General features: G+C 53.2%; 1 protein-coding gene across 6 annotated transcripts in view; it reads right to left on the reverse strand.

The window, feature by feature from the left end:
* CROCC2 (ciliary rootlet coiled-coil, rootletin family member 2) overlaps window positions 1-18,457 on the reverse strand; it is a 207,065-nt gene that overhangs the window by 68,231 nt on the left and 120,377 nt on the right. For 4 of the 6 annotated variants that reach the window (XM_075132329.1, XM_075132330.1, XM_075132328.1 and 1 more), the window contains 6 exons: window positions 14,765-14,908; window positions 5,219-5,457; window positions 4,480-4,639; window positions 3,523-3,699; window positions 2,672-3,023; window positions 1,906-2,090 (listed from right to left, as the gene is read on the reverse strand). In XM_075132329.1, coding sequence (XP_074988430.1) covers window positions 1,906-2,090; window positions 2,672-3,023; window positions 3,523-3,699; window positions 4,480-4,639; window positions 5,219-5,457; window positions 14,765-14,908 — 1,257 coding nt within the window. The remainder of the gene's footprint in view (window positions 1-1,905; window positions 2,091-2,671; window positions 3,024-3,522; window positions 3,700-4,479; window positions 4,640-5,218; window positions 5,458-14,764; window positions 14,909-18,457) is intronic. The other 2 variants (XM_048864821.2, XM_048864820.2) reach the window with 1 other exon arrangement.

Consider the following 18,457-nt stretch of genomic DNA (forward strand, 5'->3'; position numbering starts at 1 on the left):
TCTGGCCAGGAGGGATTTTAAAGGGGTTTACCCATCCCTTTATATTTATGACAGTAGCATAAAACATATTCCAGTTATGTCATATATATATATATATAATAAAGCCTTATGGGGGGCACCATCACAGACTCTTCTTAGATGCTCCTGGAGTACAGCATCAAACTCAGACATCAGCTCCACAGTTTTAAGGAAGTTTCCATTGTTTGGCACATACAGCTGATCTGAAGTGCCACGCAGTGCTAGGTTTTGGGTAGCAAGCATTCTCACAATGGCAATAAGCCTTTTCAGAACATTTTGCCAGTAAAGAGACTCTGATGCAATCTTCTCTTGATGCTGATCATCTGCGGTGGCCTTTAACCTTAGTCTAATCTCAAGCTCTTTCCACCTATGGAATGCTCTCTGCTGATTTGTTGCCAGATTTTTCCAGTCCTTTGTTCCTGTAGAACCCAATGTGGCTAGAACATTAGACTGGAAGATTTTGCAACAAAAACAGTATGTGGAATTCTGGGTTTTTGAGTACATAAGCCATGGCTTCTCCACTTTGTCACCATTGGGGATTTCACGGCAGTAATGTGTTGGATGGAAACGTCTATTTTCATTGTCTTTGGGGAACATGAAGTCTTTCACTTGCTGTGGCCCAGGCAGTACAAGGAAGTCCCTCAGGCTACTGCTCAAGTGCGTCCACAGTCCTGCATCATCTAGACTTAAGGAACTAAACTCGGCAGCAGCTGTTTCTTGTGCCTCCACCACACTCTTCTCTGATCTACACTTTTCTTCAGGAATGTGCCTGGTTACATCCATTTGAGATGGAGATATGGATGCTGCAGTAGCTTCCAGGTCACCTGCACTCTGACTAACTGGAAGATCAGGCATCTCCTCACCACTCACATCCTCACTGGGGCCAGAAGGCTCACCGTGAACATTTGTGTCTATGTATCTCAGGAGAGCTCCTTCCTGCTTAGATAGAAAAGCTTACTTTGCTTGCTTTCTTTTTCTGAATGCTGCCCCAGATGGGCATTTTCTTCTTTCACTCATGACTGCTGTTCTGTGCCAGCTATAGCTCTCAACACTCAATTGAAGGGGACAAATAAGCAGGCTGGTAGCAGGGCCTGAGTGAGGGAAGATATCAGCGTCTTAAGGGCCAAACTGGCTCCTACTACTTCAGTTGACTGCCTGTTCTCCTCAAGTGGGTTCAGAGAAGCAGCAGGAAACAGGAAGCTCCCTGAGAAGCTGGTGTTAATCAGTCCAGGCTCCTGGGGGTGCTAGAGAGATACATAAGAGGCTCCTCCTCCTCCTTCTCCCTGCAGCTCCTGCTGCTTTCTGTTATTCCCTTTCACCTTTTCTCCTGCCTGCCTGTTATGTCTCTTGTACCCTCCTTCCTCCAGCACAGCACTCCACCATCTCTGTGCATCTAGAGCAGAGAGAATACATATGCACCAGCAGCAGACACAATTTTCTACTCTCTGGGTCCTAGCGGTGCCCACCTCCCCCCCCACATAATCTGGCACCTGAGGTGGCCACCTCAGTTCGCCTCATGATAAGGCCAGCCCTGCCGAGGGCTGTGTCTCATGCTGCAGTGCTGGGAGTGACTCTGCTGGTTAGAGCTTGGCGGACAAGGCGCAGATTGGAAGCTACATTGAGAGATTAAATGAATAAGGGTAATGCTTGCATGCAGTCCTGGACAGTACCAAGGCCTCGTTTCTGCACTCATTCTAACTGAAAGAGACAGGACTTTAAAGTCCTTGTACATTTGTTTCAGTTAATTCAGCAATCCAATGTGGGGGCAAATCTCTGTCAGTGTTGCCAGTGATCATGACGCTGAGAATGGCCTGGGTGCGAGCAGAGAGTGGGGAGTTTGTGGAGGGGCAAGGGGACACCATGGGAGCAGAAAGGAGATGCTCTTACCCTCTCTCTCTGAGTGTCTCGCAGCTCCTGCAGGAAGTCTCTCAAGGCTTCTCGGACTCCATCCAGGTCAGGCTCGCTGGCACTGTGCTCCCCTTGGAGAGGGGAAGCCCAACCAAAGGGGGAGCGGGAACGGCTCCTCTCTGGAGAGCCTGTGCAGGAGGCTGGAGTCCGTTGCCTGTCAGTTCCTGTGGTGGCAGAGAAGAGCTCAAAGCCTGAATGCCAGGTGGGTGTGTTAGGAGAGGGACCGTCAGGCAGGCCTAGACCATCCCCATGTGATAATGGCAGGGGGCAATATGGATTATCTGGTACAAGACAAGCGTGTCACTACTGCCAGAGAACTGCTGTTCTCTCCTCAGCCCAGCCTGGGGATAATCCATGCACGGATTCAGAGCCACCCCCTCCAGAAATTGCTGCTAGGTTGGATTTCCAGGCAGACCCCTGCCCCCTCTGTGGCTTTCCCCTTTCAGGGCAGGGATAGCTGCCTGACACTCAGTTTCCTTCAAATGCCACCCTCTTCCCCTTCAAAATGACTGCTGCCATGGCAATACCTTTCCCTCTGTGATGTATCTTCCCCCACTCTGGAAGGCTGCTGTGGCTTGCACACAGGCCCTGCCAGAGCAGCCCTCACCCTCGAGCACTGGGGAAATGTCATGCAACTCTTGTGACGTGTAATCAGTGCTCCAGTGCAGTCACACACACGGCACTCTGTGATCTGGCCTACTCAGTCTGTCTCCCAAACCCAGCTGAGCCCTCCAAGGCTGCTGACCTTTGCTAGGGGAGCAGGGTCTCTGTGGCAAGGGGCTCTGCCCGCCCAGCCCTAGTGTCCGGCTCACGGCAGAGTGCAGCACCCCCAGTTTCGACTCCACCTCCCTCTTGGCAGCCTCCATCTTGGCCAGCTCTGTCTCTAGGCCGTGGAGGCGCCCCTCGGTGGTGCTGAGGCGCAGCTGGAGGCCTTTGCTGGCCCTGCCGGCCTGCTGCAGCTTCAGCTCCATGTTGTGGAGCTCATTCTGGAGCTTCTTCTCCTTGCTGTGACTCTCGCCCAGGCTGTCGACCAGCCCCTTTTCTCTGGCTCTGGCTTCCCACTCCACCTCCACCAGCTTCCTCTGCAGGCTCAGTACCTGGAAGGGAGTGCACTGCAGAGTAACTGCCAGGCCCTGTCTGCATATGGTCCACCAGAGAGCATGCTGGGAGGGACAGGAGGTGTGCAGTGCCTCGACACACGCGCAGCGGCCAGGAGCCTCCCAGCGCAGACCCAAAGACAGCCCTCTCTGCAGCACGGAAGCGCCCATAGTTCAGTGCACAGGCTCCCAGGCTGAGCTGCTGCTCTCCACCCCACTGGCAGAGAGAGCCCTGGGTCACTCTCTGGAAACCCCAGGGCAGTGTTTACAGGCAGGCGCCAGGGAGTGGAGTGCTCTCCCCTCTGCTGCAGGGCTGCATCCTCAGGGTGATGGGAAGGAACAGGAGGGGAGGGGAACAATCCTTGAGGTCTCCCACAGGAGCCTGGTGGGCCTAGCTAGGCTAATCTAGCAATGGCCTAGTACCCTTCCCTCCAGACCATCCTTTCCCTCTGCCTCCATCCCTCGCTGCCCGCCTCTGCCTGCCAGCTCCAGTGCCTACTTGGTTCACCTCTTTGCGAACACATTTCTGGCCGCCCTCCATCTCCGCGATCCTCTGCTTCAGCTCCAGGGACTGCCTGTGGCACTGCTGCTCGCGCTGCTCCTGCTGCAGGAGACAGGCCTGCAACTCGCTCACCTCTTTGCCCTTCTTGCTGTTTTCTCCCCCCAGCGTCTTCACCTGCAAAGGGAGGTTCTTCAGGTTGCCCCTGGGCTCAGCCTGGGGCACATGGGCCATGCTGGCAGGCCCATCTTGGCCACAGCAAGACACTGCTGCTGCCCTGACCGGGGGCAGGACTGGCTCCCCCCGGCAATGACTGCTTGAGAATGGACAAAATGGTCCCTTCTTAGTCTGGTTCCTCCACCTCCCCAGAGGAACTGGCCAAGTGCCACAGGGTGGAAAGTACCAGTGTGGGACCCACTGATTCACTCTGGGTCACTAGCAGGCTTCTCCAGCCGCCTTTCCCCAGCCCGCCAGGCCTGGGCCGGTGCTGGCGCAGCCCACGGGGAGCAGGCCTGTGTAGCACACTCCCCTCTGCAGTCAGCCACTCCAGTGGCCAGTGGGATGGGGAATGAGACCAGGCCATTCTGCTCCTTCCACTGGGGGATTGAGGCTGGGGAGCTTTGAATCCTCCAGTTTTCTACCCAACGGGTTTTCAGGGCATGGTCTCCATTTGGGAGGGAGATGCCCCTCACCTCCCTGGGAGATGCATTTCTGGACATGCCCCAGGGGACCTCTGGCTGCTACCAGCTCTCCCTCTCACCCTGGCATTGTTCCAGGTTGCCACAGGGGAATGGGACCCATTCAGTGGCCCAAATGTGCAGCCTACAAGGAGGCATCGCAGTCAGGAAGTTCCCAGGATGGGAGGTGCTAGGGCAGAATGTGTCTGCGAAGGCTGATAGAGCTGGGACACAGCAAAGGGACCTGGCTTGCACGTGTTCAGGAGCCATCCGCACTCACCTGTCTGCGCAGTTCCTGCAGCTCCCGGCGGGCCTCCATCCGAGACTTCTCCACCTCCCGCAGGCTTGCCCTCAGCTCTCCTGCCTCTTTCTGAGCTGCAGCCTTGGCTTCCTCCAGCATGGTGATTTTCTGCTCCTTCTCCTCTAGGCCTCTCTTCAAGCTGAAGCAGACATGCATGGTCACTCCTGGCCGGGGAATGCTGAAGGGCTGTGAACGGACATCTATGCAGGGGGCACCACCCACACAGTCACCCAGCTGTCGTCACGATGTGAGTGGGAGCTCTGGGCTGTTTGGGGACAGGTATAGAAGGGAAAGAACCCAGCTGGAAGTGGACAGTCGGCAGAGAAGAGGTCAGACCATGCTACTGTGCCCATTCCAAGGAGCCCTAGTGCAGCCCTTGGACTGGCCTCTGGGCCCAGTTCTGAGGGGAAAGAGACACGGATTGATGGACTGGCTCTGGACTGAGCTATGGGAGAAGGAGCTGCCTTGGGCCTGCCTGGAATGGCTGCAGGGTCCAGCCCTACTTGTACATCCCAGGCCTGAATACAGTGCCCAGTGCTTAGCTGGAATGGCTTTGGGTGGACGTGCTGGTAGGTCTTTGTTACTGTTCCGCACTCTCTGGTTTGGATCTGGGACCCAGCTAACAGTCCCTGGCCATGCCTGAACCTTGGCAGGCTATCACAGTGCCAAGTAATGTCTGCTGCAGGGTGCAGCCCACCTGGCACTGCACAGAGCCTACCTGATCCTTTCGCTCTCCGTCTTCTTGATAGCGGCCCGCAGCTCAGTATTGGATTTCTGCATTATTTCCTTCTCCCTGGTCTCATCCCCCAAAGCCCTGCGGGTTTCCAACATCTCCTTGCACTGGAGCTCTTGGGCCTCCTCACCATCCTGCAACCTGCGGTGCAACTCGATCAGGTCCTTATGCGCCCCATCGCGGGCATTCTCTGCAAGCCGCAGCTGTGTCCTTAACTGTTCTGCCTTTTAGGGAGAGACACAGACATGCAAGCCCTGTACTCTCTCACCCAGGATCTCTGCCCTACTAGAGGAGCAGAGCAGGTGTCTGCTGCTTGTCATCTAGGATGGGTGAATGCCAGTCCATCCTCCCAGGAGAAGGTGGCAGCTGCTAAGCCAGCATGATGCCCTATGCAAAGGGGGCTCGGCTCCTCATTACAGTTGTGAGGAGACTGGGCACTCCACCCTGGCAGGAGGCACACGACACCTTGAGAAGCTGGCTTGTTTCACAGTCCAGCATGCGAAGGAGGAATATGAAGTTCTTGTACAGTGCAATGTGCTGCCAGCCCAGCCTGTGAGCCCTGCAGTCATAGAATCATAGAAGATTAGGGTTGGAAGAGACCTCAGGAGGTCATCTAGCCCAACCCCCTGCTCAAAGCAGGACCAACCCCAAATAAATCACCCCAGCCAGGGCTTTGTCAAGCCAGGCCTTAAAAACCTCTAAGGATGGAGATTCCACCACCTCCCTAGGTAACCCATTCCAGTGCTTCACCACCCTTCTAGTGAAATAGTTTTTTCCTAATATCCAACCTAGACCTTTGTTCCTGAGACCATTGTTCCTTGTTCTGTCATCTGCCACCACTGAGAACAGCCTAGCTCCATCCTCTCTGGAATCCCCCTTCAGGTAGTTGAAGGCTGCTATCAAATCCCCCCTCATTCTTCTCTTCTGCAGACTAAATAAGCTCAGTTCCCTCATCCTTTCCTCATAAAAAACGGTTACTCACCTTCTCATAACTGTTGTTCTTTGAGATGTGTTGTTCATGTTCATTCCAATCAGGTATGTGTGCGCGCATGTTCACGGTAGCCAGATTTTTTCCCCTAGCAGCATCTGTCGGTCAACCTGGGCGCCCCCTGGAGTCGCGCCTTCATGGCACTCAATATAGAGCCTTGAAGAACAACAGTTACGAGAAGGTGAGTAACCATTTTTTCTTCTTTGAGTGCTTGTTCATGTCGATTTCAATCAGGTGACTCACAAGCCCAAGTTTAGGTTGTAGTGTCGGAGTCTTCCACTGATTGGAGCACTGCTTGTTGTAATTGCATAGTGCGTGGTGAAAGTATGGATGGAGGACCATGTCGCTGCTCTGCAGATTTCCTGAGGGGGAACCTGAGCCAGGAACACTGTTGATGAAGCCTGCACCCTGGTGAAGTGCACAGTGACTGGAGGTGCAGGAACCACCGCCAGGTTGTAGCACTCACGAATACAGGACACTATCCATGATGAGATGCATTGTGACGATACCAGCTGACCTTTCTTTCTGTCTGCCACTGCCACAAATAACTGGACCGACTTTCTGAATGGCTTTGTCCTCTCCATGTTGAAGGCTAGCACCCTGCAGACATCCAGAGAGTGCAGTCTCTGTTCCCTACTGCTGGAATGAGGCTTAGGGTAGAATACCAGGAGAAAGACGTACTGGTTAATGTGAAACTGCGACACAACCTTTGGGAGGAAAGCAGGATGAGGCCTGAGCTGAACCTTGTCCTTATAGAACATGTTATAGGGAGGCTCTGATGTTAGGGCCCTGAGCTCAGACACCCTCCTAGCTGAGGTTATTGCTACCAGGAACACCACCTTGTAAGAGAGGTAGAGCAGGGAGCATGTCACCAATGGTTCAAATGGTAGTCCCATGAGCCTAGAGAGGACCAGGTTGAGGTCCCAGGTGGGGACAGGCTGACGGACTTGAGGGTACAGTCTGTCGAGTCCTTTTAAAAATCATCTGACCATAGGGTTAGCAAAAACAGAGCGGCCCCCTGCACTCAGATGGCAGGCCGATATGGCATCTAAGTGCACCCTTATTGAAGAGAATGAAAGCCCCTGCTGCTTCAGATGGAGCAAGTAGTCCAGAATGAGCAACACTGAAGCTGGCGTCAGGGATGAATGGCACTACACAGACCTCTTCCACTTGGCAAGGTAGGTGGCTCTTGTAGAGGGTTTCCTGCTACCAAGGAGGACTTGTCTAACCTGGTCTGAACAGGAAAGCTCCCTCGGGTTCAACCATGGAGCTTCCATGCCGTGAGGTCAAGCGACTAGAGGTTTGGATGTTGAAGACAACCGTGATCTTGTGTCAGAAGGTCCGGGAAGAGTGGAAGGGTGATTGGGGCTTCCACAGACACATCTAGGAGAGATGTGTACCACTGCTGATGGGGCCAGGCTGGTGCTATCAATATGACCTGAGCTCGTTCCCTCCGGATCTTGAGGAGTACCTTGTGAATGAGTGGTATGGGCGTAAAGGAGATGGCCTCCCCATGGAAGGAGGAATGCGTCCACTCTGGAGCCGGGGCTTTGATTCTGGAAGGAGCAGAACTGATGGCACTTCCTATTGTGTTGCGTGGTGAATAGGTCTATCTGGGGAAAGCCCCACCTCAGGAAGATTGAGAACGCGACGTCGGTGTGAAGGGATCACTCCTGGGTGTGAAATGACCTGCTGAGGTGGTCCTCCAGCTCGTTCTGTACCCTGAGGAGGTACGACACTTGCAGGTGTATTGTATGTTTCACACAGTAGTTCCACAGCATGGCTTTCTGCCACAGGGGAAAGGAGCATGCACCCCCCCTGTTTGTTGGTATAGAACATTGCTGTTGTATTGTCCATCATAACTGATACACAATGTCCCGTTAAGTGTGCACAGAAGGTCTGGCATGCTAGGCGCACCACTCTCAGCTCTCTGACTTTGATGTGGAGAGCCAGATCTGCCTGAGACCAGAGACCCTGAGTCCTGCTGTCTCCCAGATGAGCTCCCCACCCAAGTCTGATGCATCCATCACTAGCGAGAGAGATGGCTGCGGACTGGTGAAGGGGACCCCTGAGCACACTTCCTGAGGGTCAAGACACCAGATAAGGGAGTCGATGACCAGGTGAGGCAAGGGTCACAGTCCTGTCCAAGCTGTCCCAGGCTTGGTGATACACTGACACAAGCCACGACTGAAGAGGTCGAAGGCTGAGTCTGGCATGCTGCACCACCTAGCTACAGGCAGCCATGCTGTTTCTTGCTGTGGTGGTGGGAAACTGTCGGATATCTATCAGGGCCTGAAACCTTGCTTCTTCCAGGTATGCCCTGGCTTGGGTTGATTCCAATACTGCTCCTATAAACTCTATCGTGTGGACAGGGGACAGAGTCGATTTTGCTTCATTTAGAGGGAGACCCAGGTTGTCAAAGGTGGCTCCGATGAATCTGACCTGAGCCTCCACTTGCATCCTGAAGTGGCCCTTCATCAGCTAGTCGTTGAGGAATGGAAACACCTGTACCTGGTGACTATGCAAGAACGCGGCAATGACTGCCATGTACTTGGTGAAGACTTTAGGTGCTGCTGACAGGCCAAACGGAAGGACTGTAAACTGGTAGTGGTACCATTCACCACAAATCTTAAGTACTTCCTGTGGGGCTGAGTGATTGTGATATGGAAATATGCGTCCTTCAAGTTAAGGGCAGCATACCAGTCTGCTGGGCCCAGTGATGGGATGATTGAGGCCAAAGAGACCATACGGAACTCGAGTTTCTTCACAAACTTGTTGAGTTCTCGCAGGTCCAGGATGGGCCTGAGGCTGCCTTTGGCTTTTGGTATAAGGAAATACCGGGAGTAAAAGCCCTCGCCCCTGTGCTCCTGAGGAACCTCCTCCATTGCCCCTCGAGATAGGAGTGACTGCACCTGCTGGATAAGGAGCTGCTCGTGAGAAGGGTCCCTGAAGAAGGACGGGGAAGGTGGATGGAAGGGTGGGTGGGCACAGAATTGGATGGAGTATCCTCTCTCTACCGTGTGGAGCACCCAAAGGTCCAAGGTGATATGGAACCATGCATGGTAGAAAGAGGACAGTTGGGATGAGAAGGTAAGGCGGGGTGGATACAGTTGAGGATCTGGTGCACCGTCCTCGACTTGTTTCAATCCAGAGGGTGGTTTAGATTGGCCAGAGCCCTGGCCTGAGGACAGTGCGGTCGCCTTCTGCCATTTCTATTCCTCCTCTGTGAGCCGTCCTGATGGTTCTGTGGCTGACAGAACCATGGAGGAGGTTGCGGCCTAAAATGTTTATGTAGTGTAGCGGGCGAATGGAGGCCCAATGATTTGAGAGTGACTCTCGAATCCTTCAGGCTATGCAGCTTTTATCCATCTTTTCAGAAAATAGAGCCAAACCCTCGAAGGGGAGGTCCTGAATAGTTTGTTGGACCTCATATGGCAAGCCCAGGATTTGGAGCCAGGAGCCTCTCCTCATAGGCCATGACATGAGCCAGTGCGGATTGCAGCAAAGTCCTGGAAATGAGCTTCTCTTCCTCCACGAGAGCTGAAAAATCGGCATGGGAGTCCTGCAGCAACAGCTGTGCAAATTTAGCCATTGCCCCGGATGTGTTGAAGCAGTACCTACTGACAATGGCCTGCTGATCTGAAATGCGGAGCTGTAAGCCTCCAGTGGAGTAGAACTTTCTCCCATAAAGGCCAAGCCTTTTTGCCTCCCTATTCTTTGGGGAGGGTCCCTGGAAGTCCTGACACTTGTGTTGGTTGGCAGCATTGACCACAAGAGAGTCAGGTGTGTGATGCGTGTATAAATGCTTGGGACACTTGGATGGCACAAAGTAGCATCTTTCGTTGCACTTTACCGTAGGGAGCAACGAGGCTGGGGTCTGCCACAGAGTTTTTGTGGTATCAGAGATGGTCTTTATGAGGGGCAGGGCAATCCGTGCAGGTCCGGAGCGAGAAGATCCACCACTGGATCTGCATCCTCCACTACCTCCTCCGCCTAAATGCCCAGGCCCTGGGAAACCGTCTACAAAATTGCTGCAGAACCCCATTGTCCTCCAAGGCTGGGGCTGTCATCGTGCCCGTCAATGCCTCATCTAGAGAGGACGAGGAAAAGACCCCACGAGGGGTGGCTGCTCCCTTCCTTCCACACCCAAGGGGTCCCGTGGCACCTGGGTTTTTTGGGCCAGTGCCGACCCAGATGGTGTTGTGCCCCTCAGTGCCAAAAGTGCCATCAGCGTCCATATCATCCTCGACGTCAGAATTTCTGCTGGTGCCAGAATCGCCGTTGGTGCCAGAGTCCCTGCCAGTGCTGGTGCCACCGGGACCCCAGGGCCTGGCTGCACCAGAGGCATTGAGATGGTAGCAAAGGGTGGTAATAAGCCTACCCCCAATCCTGCTGGTGCCAAAGCCAGTGACATCACCCTGGAATTAGACCCTTGGCTGCAACAGGGATACAAATGACGGGGATACAAATGAGGCCAAAGCCAGTGACATCACCCTGGAATTAGACCCTTGGCTGCAACCTTGGCTTTCATGAAAAGCCCAGGGAGTCCAACATGTCCATGGTGCCAGGGGCTGCCATTGGACGGGCCATGGTGCTGTGTAAAGGTGCCAGTCCCGAGTTGACGTGGACCATCTGGTTCTACTCCTCCGGAACCGATAGGAGCCTGACTCCGAGGTGTTTGAAAATGATGACCACAGGGGAGTGGCACTTCTAGGCACCAAGCTTTCGCGCCAAGGGCTTGAGGATCGACGTGGCTGCTGGGTGTGCTCCGGTGCTGGGTGCCTGGGTCGGAGATCAGCAGGCTATCATAGTGGGCTTTCCCCTTGAAGGAGCCCATCTGGGAGGAAAGAACAGTGCTATGAGGTGAAGCAGTTCTTGGGCCACCTCAAACACCTCCGGTGTCGAAGGGAGGTGCAGCTCCCGGCTCGGCCTTGGCAAGCGAGGAGGGTCCGGACTCAACTGCCCTTCCACGTGGGCAGGAGTTAGCATGACCGTCACCGGTGGAGCAGCACTAGTGTGGCCTGACTTGGGTCTCACAGCAGCAGGCTCCTTAGGCCTAGCTGGGGGAGAGTGACCTCTCTCTGTCCTCGTCTTTTGCGGCACCGGCAATTGCAAATGGTACCTGCATGCGGCATGTGTGCCGCAAGTGGAGCCAGAACTGTGCCATGAGTCCTTATCCTTACCCGGCACCGGTGCTCGTGCTGACAGTGCTGGAGCGCTCCGCACCGAGGATGATGTATCGGCTCAGGGTCTGTCAACCCAGGGTCAGACTGGGGGCAGAGTGCTGTTTCCATAAACAGGACCTTCAGGCACTGCTCTCTATCTTTTAAAGTCCTGGGCTGAAAAGTCTTAAAAATGGCACAATGATCCTTCTGATGGCCCTTGCCTAAACACTTTAGACATGAGGTGTGAGGATCACTTCTGGGCATACACTTGCCGTAGGCTTTGCAGGGTTTGAAGCCCGGAGACCCCAGTGCTGGGAGAGCGTAGGAGGGGATTCCCCACCCCCAAGAGGAAACTTATCGAACACTAATGAACTACTAACTATTAACAAACAATGGAAAATTAATAGAGAACAACGTAAGAAACTGCTAAATGTGCTTGTTGAGACGAGCACAGGAAAGTTCCAGCTAACCATCACTGGTGGTAAGAAAGACCTGTGTGGGTGGCAGGTTGATAGGGCTCTATATTGAGCGCCATGAAGGTGCAACTCCAGGGGACACCCAGACTGACCCGATGGATACTGCTAGGGGAAAAATCTTCCGGCTACTGTGCATGTGCACACCCCTGATTGGAATCGACATGAACAAGCACTCAAAGAAGAAGTCATGTGCCCCAGCCCCATAATCATTTTTGTTGCTCTCCACTGAACTCTCTCCAATTTGTCCACATCCTTTCTGTAGTGGGGGGCCCAAAACTGGATGCAGTACTCCAGATGTGGCCTCACCAGTGCCCAATAGAAGGGAATAATCACTTCCCTTGATCTGCTGGCAATGCTCCTACTAATGCAGCCCAGTATGCCTTTAGCCTTCATAGCAACAGTCTGGCACAGCAGGGTACCTGTAGGGGATCACAGCCGGGGAATCCCTGAGAAAAAGGGCCCAGAGAGAGATACGCTCCCACAGAGCATGAAGGCTGGCTCTGCTTCAGCTGCACCTCTCTGGTCACTCCAGGATCAGCGACAGTGGGGCTGATCCCACACCTTCCTTCACATGCCAGCACAGCTGCCACAGAGACATGGCAAGGAGACATGGAGGGCACTCAAGGGAGGAGAAGCCTATACAGATTCAAAGCAAATGATGCCTGTAAATGAATGTTATAACTTATGGCTGTTTACTACACAGTAGCCCGTGGAGGTACTAGCAGAGATTATATCCAGGTGCTGCACCCACACTCTGGGAGAGACTGGCCCTACCCCAGAGAGCTCTGTGGCTAAATGGGCACAGGACAGGAGAGGAAATGGAGGCCAGGGATGTGATGTGATTTGCCCAAGGTCAGTGTCCAAGGTGGGATGGACCCCAGTCTCCTGACTCCCAGGTCACTGTCTTATTCAGTAGCCCAGCCAGGGCCTAATCACATCCCCACTCTTGATGTCAAAAGGAGGGGAGTGAAGGTTGTGTAGCATTCCTGGAGATAAGTCAGCTGTTTCCCTCCTTAGCACAGGGTTGCTGGTGCGGGATGGGAGGGGTGGGGAAGCAGCTGGGAAATCTCTCAGTGTTGAGCCCTTTGATTCTGTCCCTTTAAAAAGCTGCCTTGAGTTTATCCTGCTGCTCCAGTTCTGCCCCGGTGACCTTTGAGGTGGGGGCTGGGGTGAGGGGGTGGGATAGAAATTTCCGCAGAAACTTGAAGTCACCAGTTTCTTTCGTTCCTTCCTCCTCCTTCGATCTGTAAAACCCTAACACTGTCCAGATCCTCCCTGTTGGCCCGGATCACTCCGTCCCGCTCCGTGTTGTTATTGTTCTGTTTCTGAGGAGGATTAGGGTGAGCTCCCCCTCCCATCCCCCAACCCACATATGGGATCCACAAATGTGCCTAGCATTTTCCACCAAGCTCAGCAGAAATTCACCCAGAAGGTCAGTGACCAAAGAAACGGGCGATCCATCATAAAACACACTGTTTTCATTTCCCAGGATAGAGGGGAGGGGGCTGGGATTGAGAAAAAGAACAAAACCATGAAAAGAAAACAACCTCAGCTCCTTCTCTGCAAAGACAACCTTCCCCATTTGCAGGAATGTGACAGCTGATGCTCTTAATATGATTATCATAATTATTTCTTTACTAGAAATTTTATTAAAAGCCTCTTTTGAAATCCATGCTCAGGGAGCCAAATCTCCAGCTGAGTCCTGGATGGAAGGACAGAGCAGAGGGAAGCGTGGGGAGGAGAGACCGAGTGTGTGCATGCATGTGTGTGTGCGTGTGCACGCCTGCATAGGGAAGGTATGGCTGCAGAACTGGCCTGAGACACTTTCTCAAGTTAAAAGGCTGTGAAAATGTTATGGTTCCCATGGCAATAAGTGGGCCCTAGCTGGTGCCTAATAGGATTTCTCTGTCCTCAGCTTGTTATATAAGCCCTTTAACTGTCTTTCTCCCACTCCCTGCCAATCTCTCCCGCTCCCTCAGCCCCCCTCCCTCATCCACCTTTATCTCTGGGTTTTGCACCCCTTTTTTTCCCTGGGACTAGCTCCTGGGTCCCTCTTTCTGTGCCACAGTTCCTCAGACCTTATTGTATGCCAGTGCGGCCCCCTCCTTCCTCAGATCCCTCTGCCTCCCTGTGCTCTGAATTCCCTTCTCCTGCTTGCCTGTGTGGTCCCTTCCAGGGTCGGACTTTGAAATCTGTTGAAAGGAGCTCATTGTTGCCAAAATAAACAGCCTGTCATGTTAAATTGCTCTCTCTCCTCTTTCATGTTCTTTAATTTTCTCCCCCCCCCGTCCTTTTGTGGTGGGCCATTCTCTTGCTCTGATGCTGACTCACCAGAGCTGTTAGCCAGGGAGCAGAGCCCAGATCACAGACAGCACTGGTCTAGGGCTCCCACCTGGCCCTTACTCCACCAGGGTTTGAGCCAGCTTGTGCCATCTGCCGTGGCTGGTATAGAAGCGATGGTTGTGGGAAGCTCACAGCTGCTCCCCAAGCAGCGTACCCAGCAGGAAGGCTCTGAGGCACTTGCATGGGATGACAGCGCACAGCTACAATGTGTTTTGGGTCTGTTATGAATGCTGCTGGTGTTGTGTGACTGCCATCACCAGGGACTGACCCCAGGACCCCCAGAGCTAAAAGCACGAGCTGCTACAGCTTGAGCTAAAGAGCCAACACTTCATGGCTAGAGCTGCTGCTGCAAAGACTCCTCTCCTCTGTGGATGGGCATGGCATGGGGCCTGTAACACACTCCCCTGTGGGCAACACTTGCACTGATGGCTGGACTCAGGGCAAAGACCCATGCAGGTGAGGCCGGACTTGTCTCCTCTGTCAGACGGGCTTGCTCAGACTCTTGGCAAGCAGAGAGTTAACCCCTGGTGCACAGATGACCCAGAACAACCATACATACCTCCCTCCCTGCAGAGTCTCTCTCTCTTGCCAGCTCCTTTATGTGCTCATTCAAGCTCTTGGCCTCTCTCTGATGGGCAGCCACCGCGTCTTCAAACTGAGCCTGGAAGGTGTGCAGCTCTCCGGTGATACTGGTGACTGTGTTCTGTGGGGGGACCAGGAGGGGAAAATGCCATCAGTGATGCTCGGTCTGCGTGCCCATGTGTGCCAGGCTGGTTGCAGACCATGCTGCTTTACTTCTTGCACTCATGCTCCAACCAGCTAACACCCAAGTGTAACGCACTCACTGTCAGCTGGTCCCACGGAGCCCAGAGCATAAGGACCATGGGGAGGAGCGTGCTGGTTTGCAGGACAAGGCTCTGTAAGCCAGTGGATGATGCCAAAGGGCGGCTGCCTCCTCCCTAAGCCAGGTCAGCACTGGTGACAGACAGTGCCCATGCTGCTCAAGGGACCAGTGTTTTGCTTTACAGCTAGGGTGCACTGCAGAAGGCCCAAGTGACAACCACCACCTTGGCCAGGGCCTGAACCAGAGACCTCCAGAGCTAAACAGGAGAGCTGCTCCAGAACTGGGACTGTGACGGACTGGCATCCTCCATACATCAGACACAGAGGGGCACGGAATACACGTGGGCCAGCAGGTTTCAAATCCCTGCCTTGCTCTGCCCAGCTCCTGCGCTCCCACGGTGTGCAACTCCCCTCCCTGCCTTCCTGACACGTTTCTATGTGCCTTGCAATGCAGCTACAGCAAGGCCTGGCTCCCATCCCACCCCCAGTGCTGTGCATTGCGAGGGACTGTGTAGTGCTGCAGTGGAGTGAAAGCAGTGTGAGTTCATAGTGAGGACCACTTGTTTCCACAGGCTGATTTCCCATCCATGTAGTTGTTAGTCAGAGGAGAATCAGGCCCACAGGGGGATTCACCCCGTGCCTGTACTGAGCTCAATGTGTGCCCTTGATCCTTGGACTGCTGGGGCTAGTTAGCCCCCAGCCTGTGTCCAAGCAGCCTCACAGGCCAGCCTCTCTTGGGTCCTGGCTATAGTGTCCCCCCAGCAGCTGGGAATGGCTGGGTTTAGCAATGTCCCAGCCATGCCCTCAGCACACCTCCTGGACTGGAGGCTCCTTCAGGGCATCATGCAGGGCAGCTATTCCAGCTCTGTGCCTGGAGGGGGCAGCCTCCTACTGCAGGGGGGCGTGACACTTGTGCTGGCACAAAGGGGTGAATTCCCCACGATAGGACTGGACAGCAGCCTGGCCTTGCAGATGCACTTGAACAGAGGCATGCCCCCCCATATCCACTGCAGGAGCAAGCAGATGAGCAGGGCTGAGCTCCACTGCCGACATGCCTGCAAGCACAGCAATGCTGGCACATGGGGGTAGCAATCTGGCCTGGGACAGTCCCCTTCTAGGAACCAGGGAGAAGGGGGCAGGAATTGTGCCTTTTAACCAGGGCTCTAGGCAAAGGGACGGACAGCAGCCCATAGCGTTTAGCCAGGAAGGATTTAAAGGACATCGTCAGCTGTTTACATGTGTTCTCTTTTTCCCTTTCCATTGTGTCGGATGCCCATTTTGATTCTTAACTGTGTCCCATGATCTGCCCAGGATCTTTTCTCTTCTGCATTTCTAATGGAGCTAAAATTCATAGAATCATAAAATGCAGAGATGAAAGACAACCTGTTAGATCATCCACCCCAGCCCCCTGCCAATGCAGAACTGCTCCCTGCAGAACATTCCCGAGTGACTTGTCTAATCTAGACCAAGTATGAGCAGCTCCAGCGAAGGGGCTTCCAGCATTTCCCTGAGAAGATTATTCCATGGTTTAATTGCCCTTATTGTTAGGAAATTTTTACTGATGTCTAGCCTAAATTTTTGTTTGTGAAGTTTGATCCCATTATTTTGTCACTCCTCCCTGAGCTACTCTATTCAATCATCCCTCTCTGTCATGTTCCCATCCTTTAATACTGCACAGTTCTTGCACCCCTTCAGGGTCCTGCACTGTACTATACAAAGATTTCATTCATGTCGCCTTTTCCCAGACATAGGCCAGTCCTTCTGAACCTGCAATCGCTTTTGTTGCCTCTCTCTGAATTGACTCCCGTTTGTCACTATCTTCCTTGAAATGGGGCACCCAAAACTGCTACACGCAGAATTCCAAAGGTGCTTGAACTAACCCGTTACCTCTCTGGGTTGGGATGTTACGGGCCAGATACCCAGCTGGTGAAAATTAGCATAGCACCACTGACTTCCATGGAGTTATGCTGATTTGCACCAGCTGAAGATATGGCCCACAGGGATACAGCCTATGGGCCCCAGGAAGTGACTGGCAAAACTCTAATCAGCTCCAACAGAAGGAGGATCAGACTTGCACCAGCATGGCGATACAATGGATGCTATCCACTGTCACGCCTCAGCATCTCCTCCCTGCTTTGTAGATTTGTGCTTTCCCCCCATCCGCCAAAAGGCCCTAGACCCTCATCCTGCAAAACTCAAGTGCTTTACTTAACTCATATGAGCAATGCTGCTGAACTCAGCAGGGTTCCTCAGCTGTGTGAGCGCTTGGGAGCTTGGGGCCCACTTAGATTTTTTTTCCAAGTTAAAGCTGGTTAATTCTTGCCCATTTCTCTTCTCTCTCTGTGTCCACGTATATTTTCTCTGCAGCCTCCTGGATGCTTTATATTATCCAGGCTTCAGTGGGGATTCCTGGGATATCTGCATGATAACTGCTTTCAACTACCTGAAAGGGGGTTCCAAAGAGGATGGATCTGAGTCAAAGAGGACTGTTCTCAGTGGTAGCAGATGACAGTACAAGGAATAATGGTCTCAAGTTGCAGTGTGGGAGGTTTAGTTTGGATATTAGGAAAAACTTTTTCACTAGGAGGGTGGTGAAGCACTGGAATGGGTTACCTAGGGAGGTGGTGGAATCTCCTTCCTTAGAGGTTTTTAAGGTCAGGCTTGACAAAGCCCTGGCTGGGATGATTTAGTTGGGGATTGGTCCTGCTTTGAGCAGGGGGTTGGACTAGATGACATGCTGAGGTCCCTTCCAACCCTGATATTCTATGATTCTATGAAAACATTTTCATTTGTGTGGTATCCCACCAGCAGCATTTACACGGATACAGCTCCTGCAGATTTACTCATAAACCATACACAGAGCATCCCCTGGCATTTCCTAGGGCTCTTCACAAACTAGGGCTTTCTGTTCTGGATGCAAGAAATAGCCTGTATCGAGGTACTCCGCCTTAGGAGGGGCTTTAAAGGGATGCGCTCCCCCTACCCATTTCTGTCTGTATTACTGTACACCTAGTATTGCTACAAGTAGTCCCAAAGATGCCCAAAGCCAATAGCATTTGACCACTTGCTCTCTTGCACTGTTTCTCCTGTGTACTAAAGGAAGGCCCCAATTCTGCCAGCTAGTCCTCCCAAACGGCTCCATGTCCACAGGACACCATACTGATTTCAGGCCTGTGTGGAACCATACTCTAGTCAGCAGAGCTCTGGGCAGCCATGTATAGGGCTAGTGTCAGTGGTTTCCCTGAGATCTGTGTGGGTCTCTCACACAGCAACAGGGGAGAGAAAACCACACTTGAGCCGAGGACAGCACAAACCTATCAGGGGGTTTCATGGGCAGGGACAGCACTTGAAACCTCATTTGATCCCTTTTATATAAGATTTGGTGCCACTGCAGGACTTTGGTTGCAAC

This window comes from Caretta caretta, chromosome 9, assembly GCF_965140235.1.
Source record: "Caretta caretta isolate rCarCar2 chromosome 9, rCarCar1.hap1, whole genome shotgun sequence".
Lineage (NCBI taxonomy): Eukaryota > Metazoa > Chordata > Testudines > Cheloniidae > Caretta > Caretta caretta.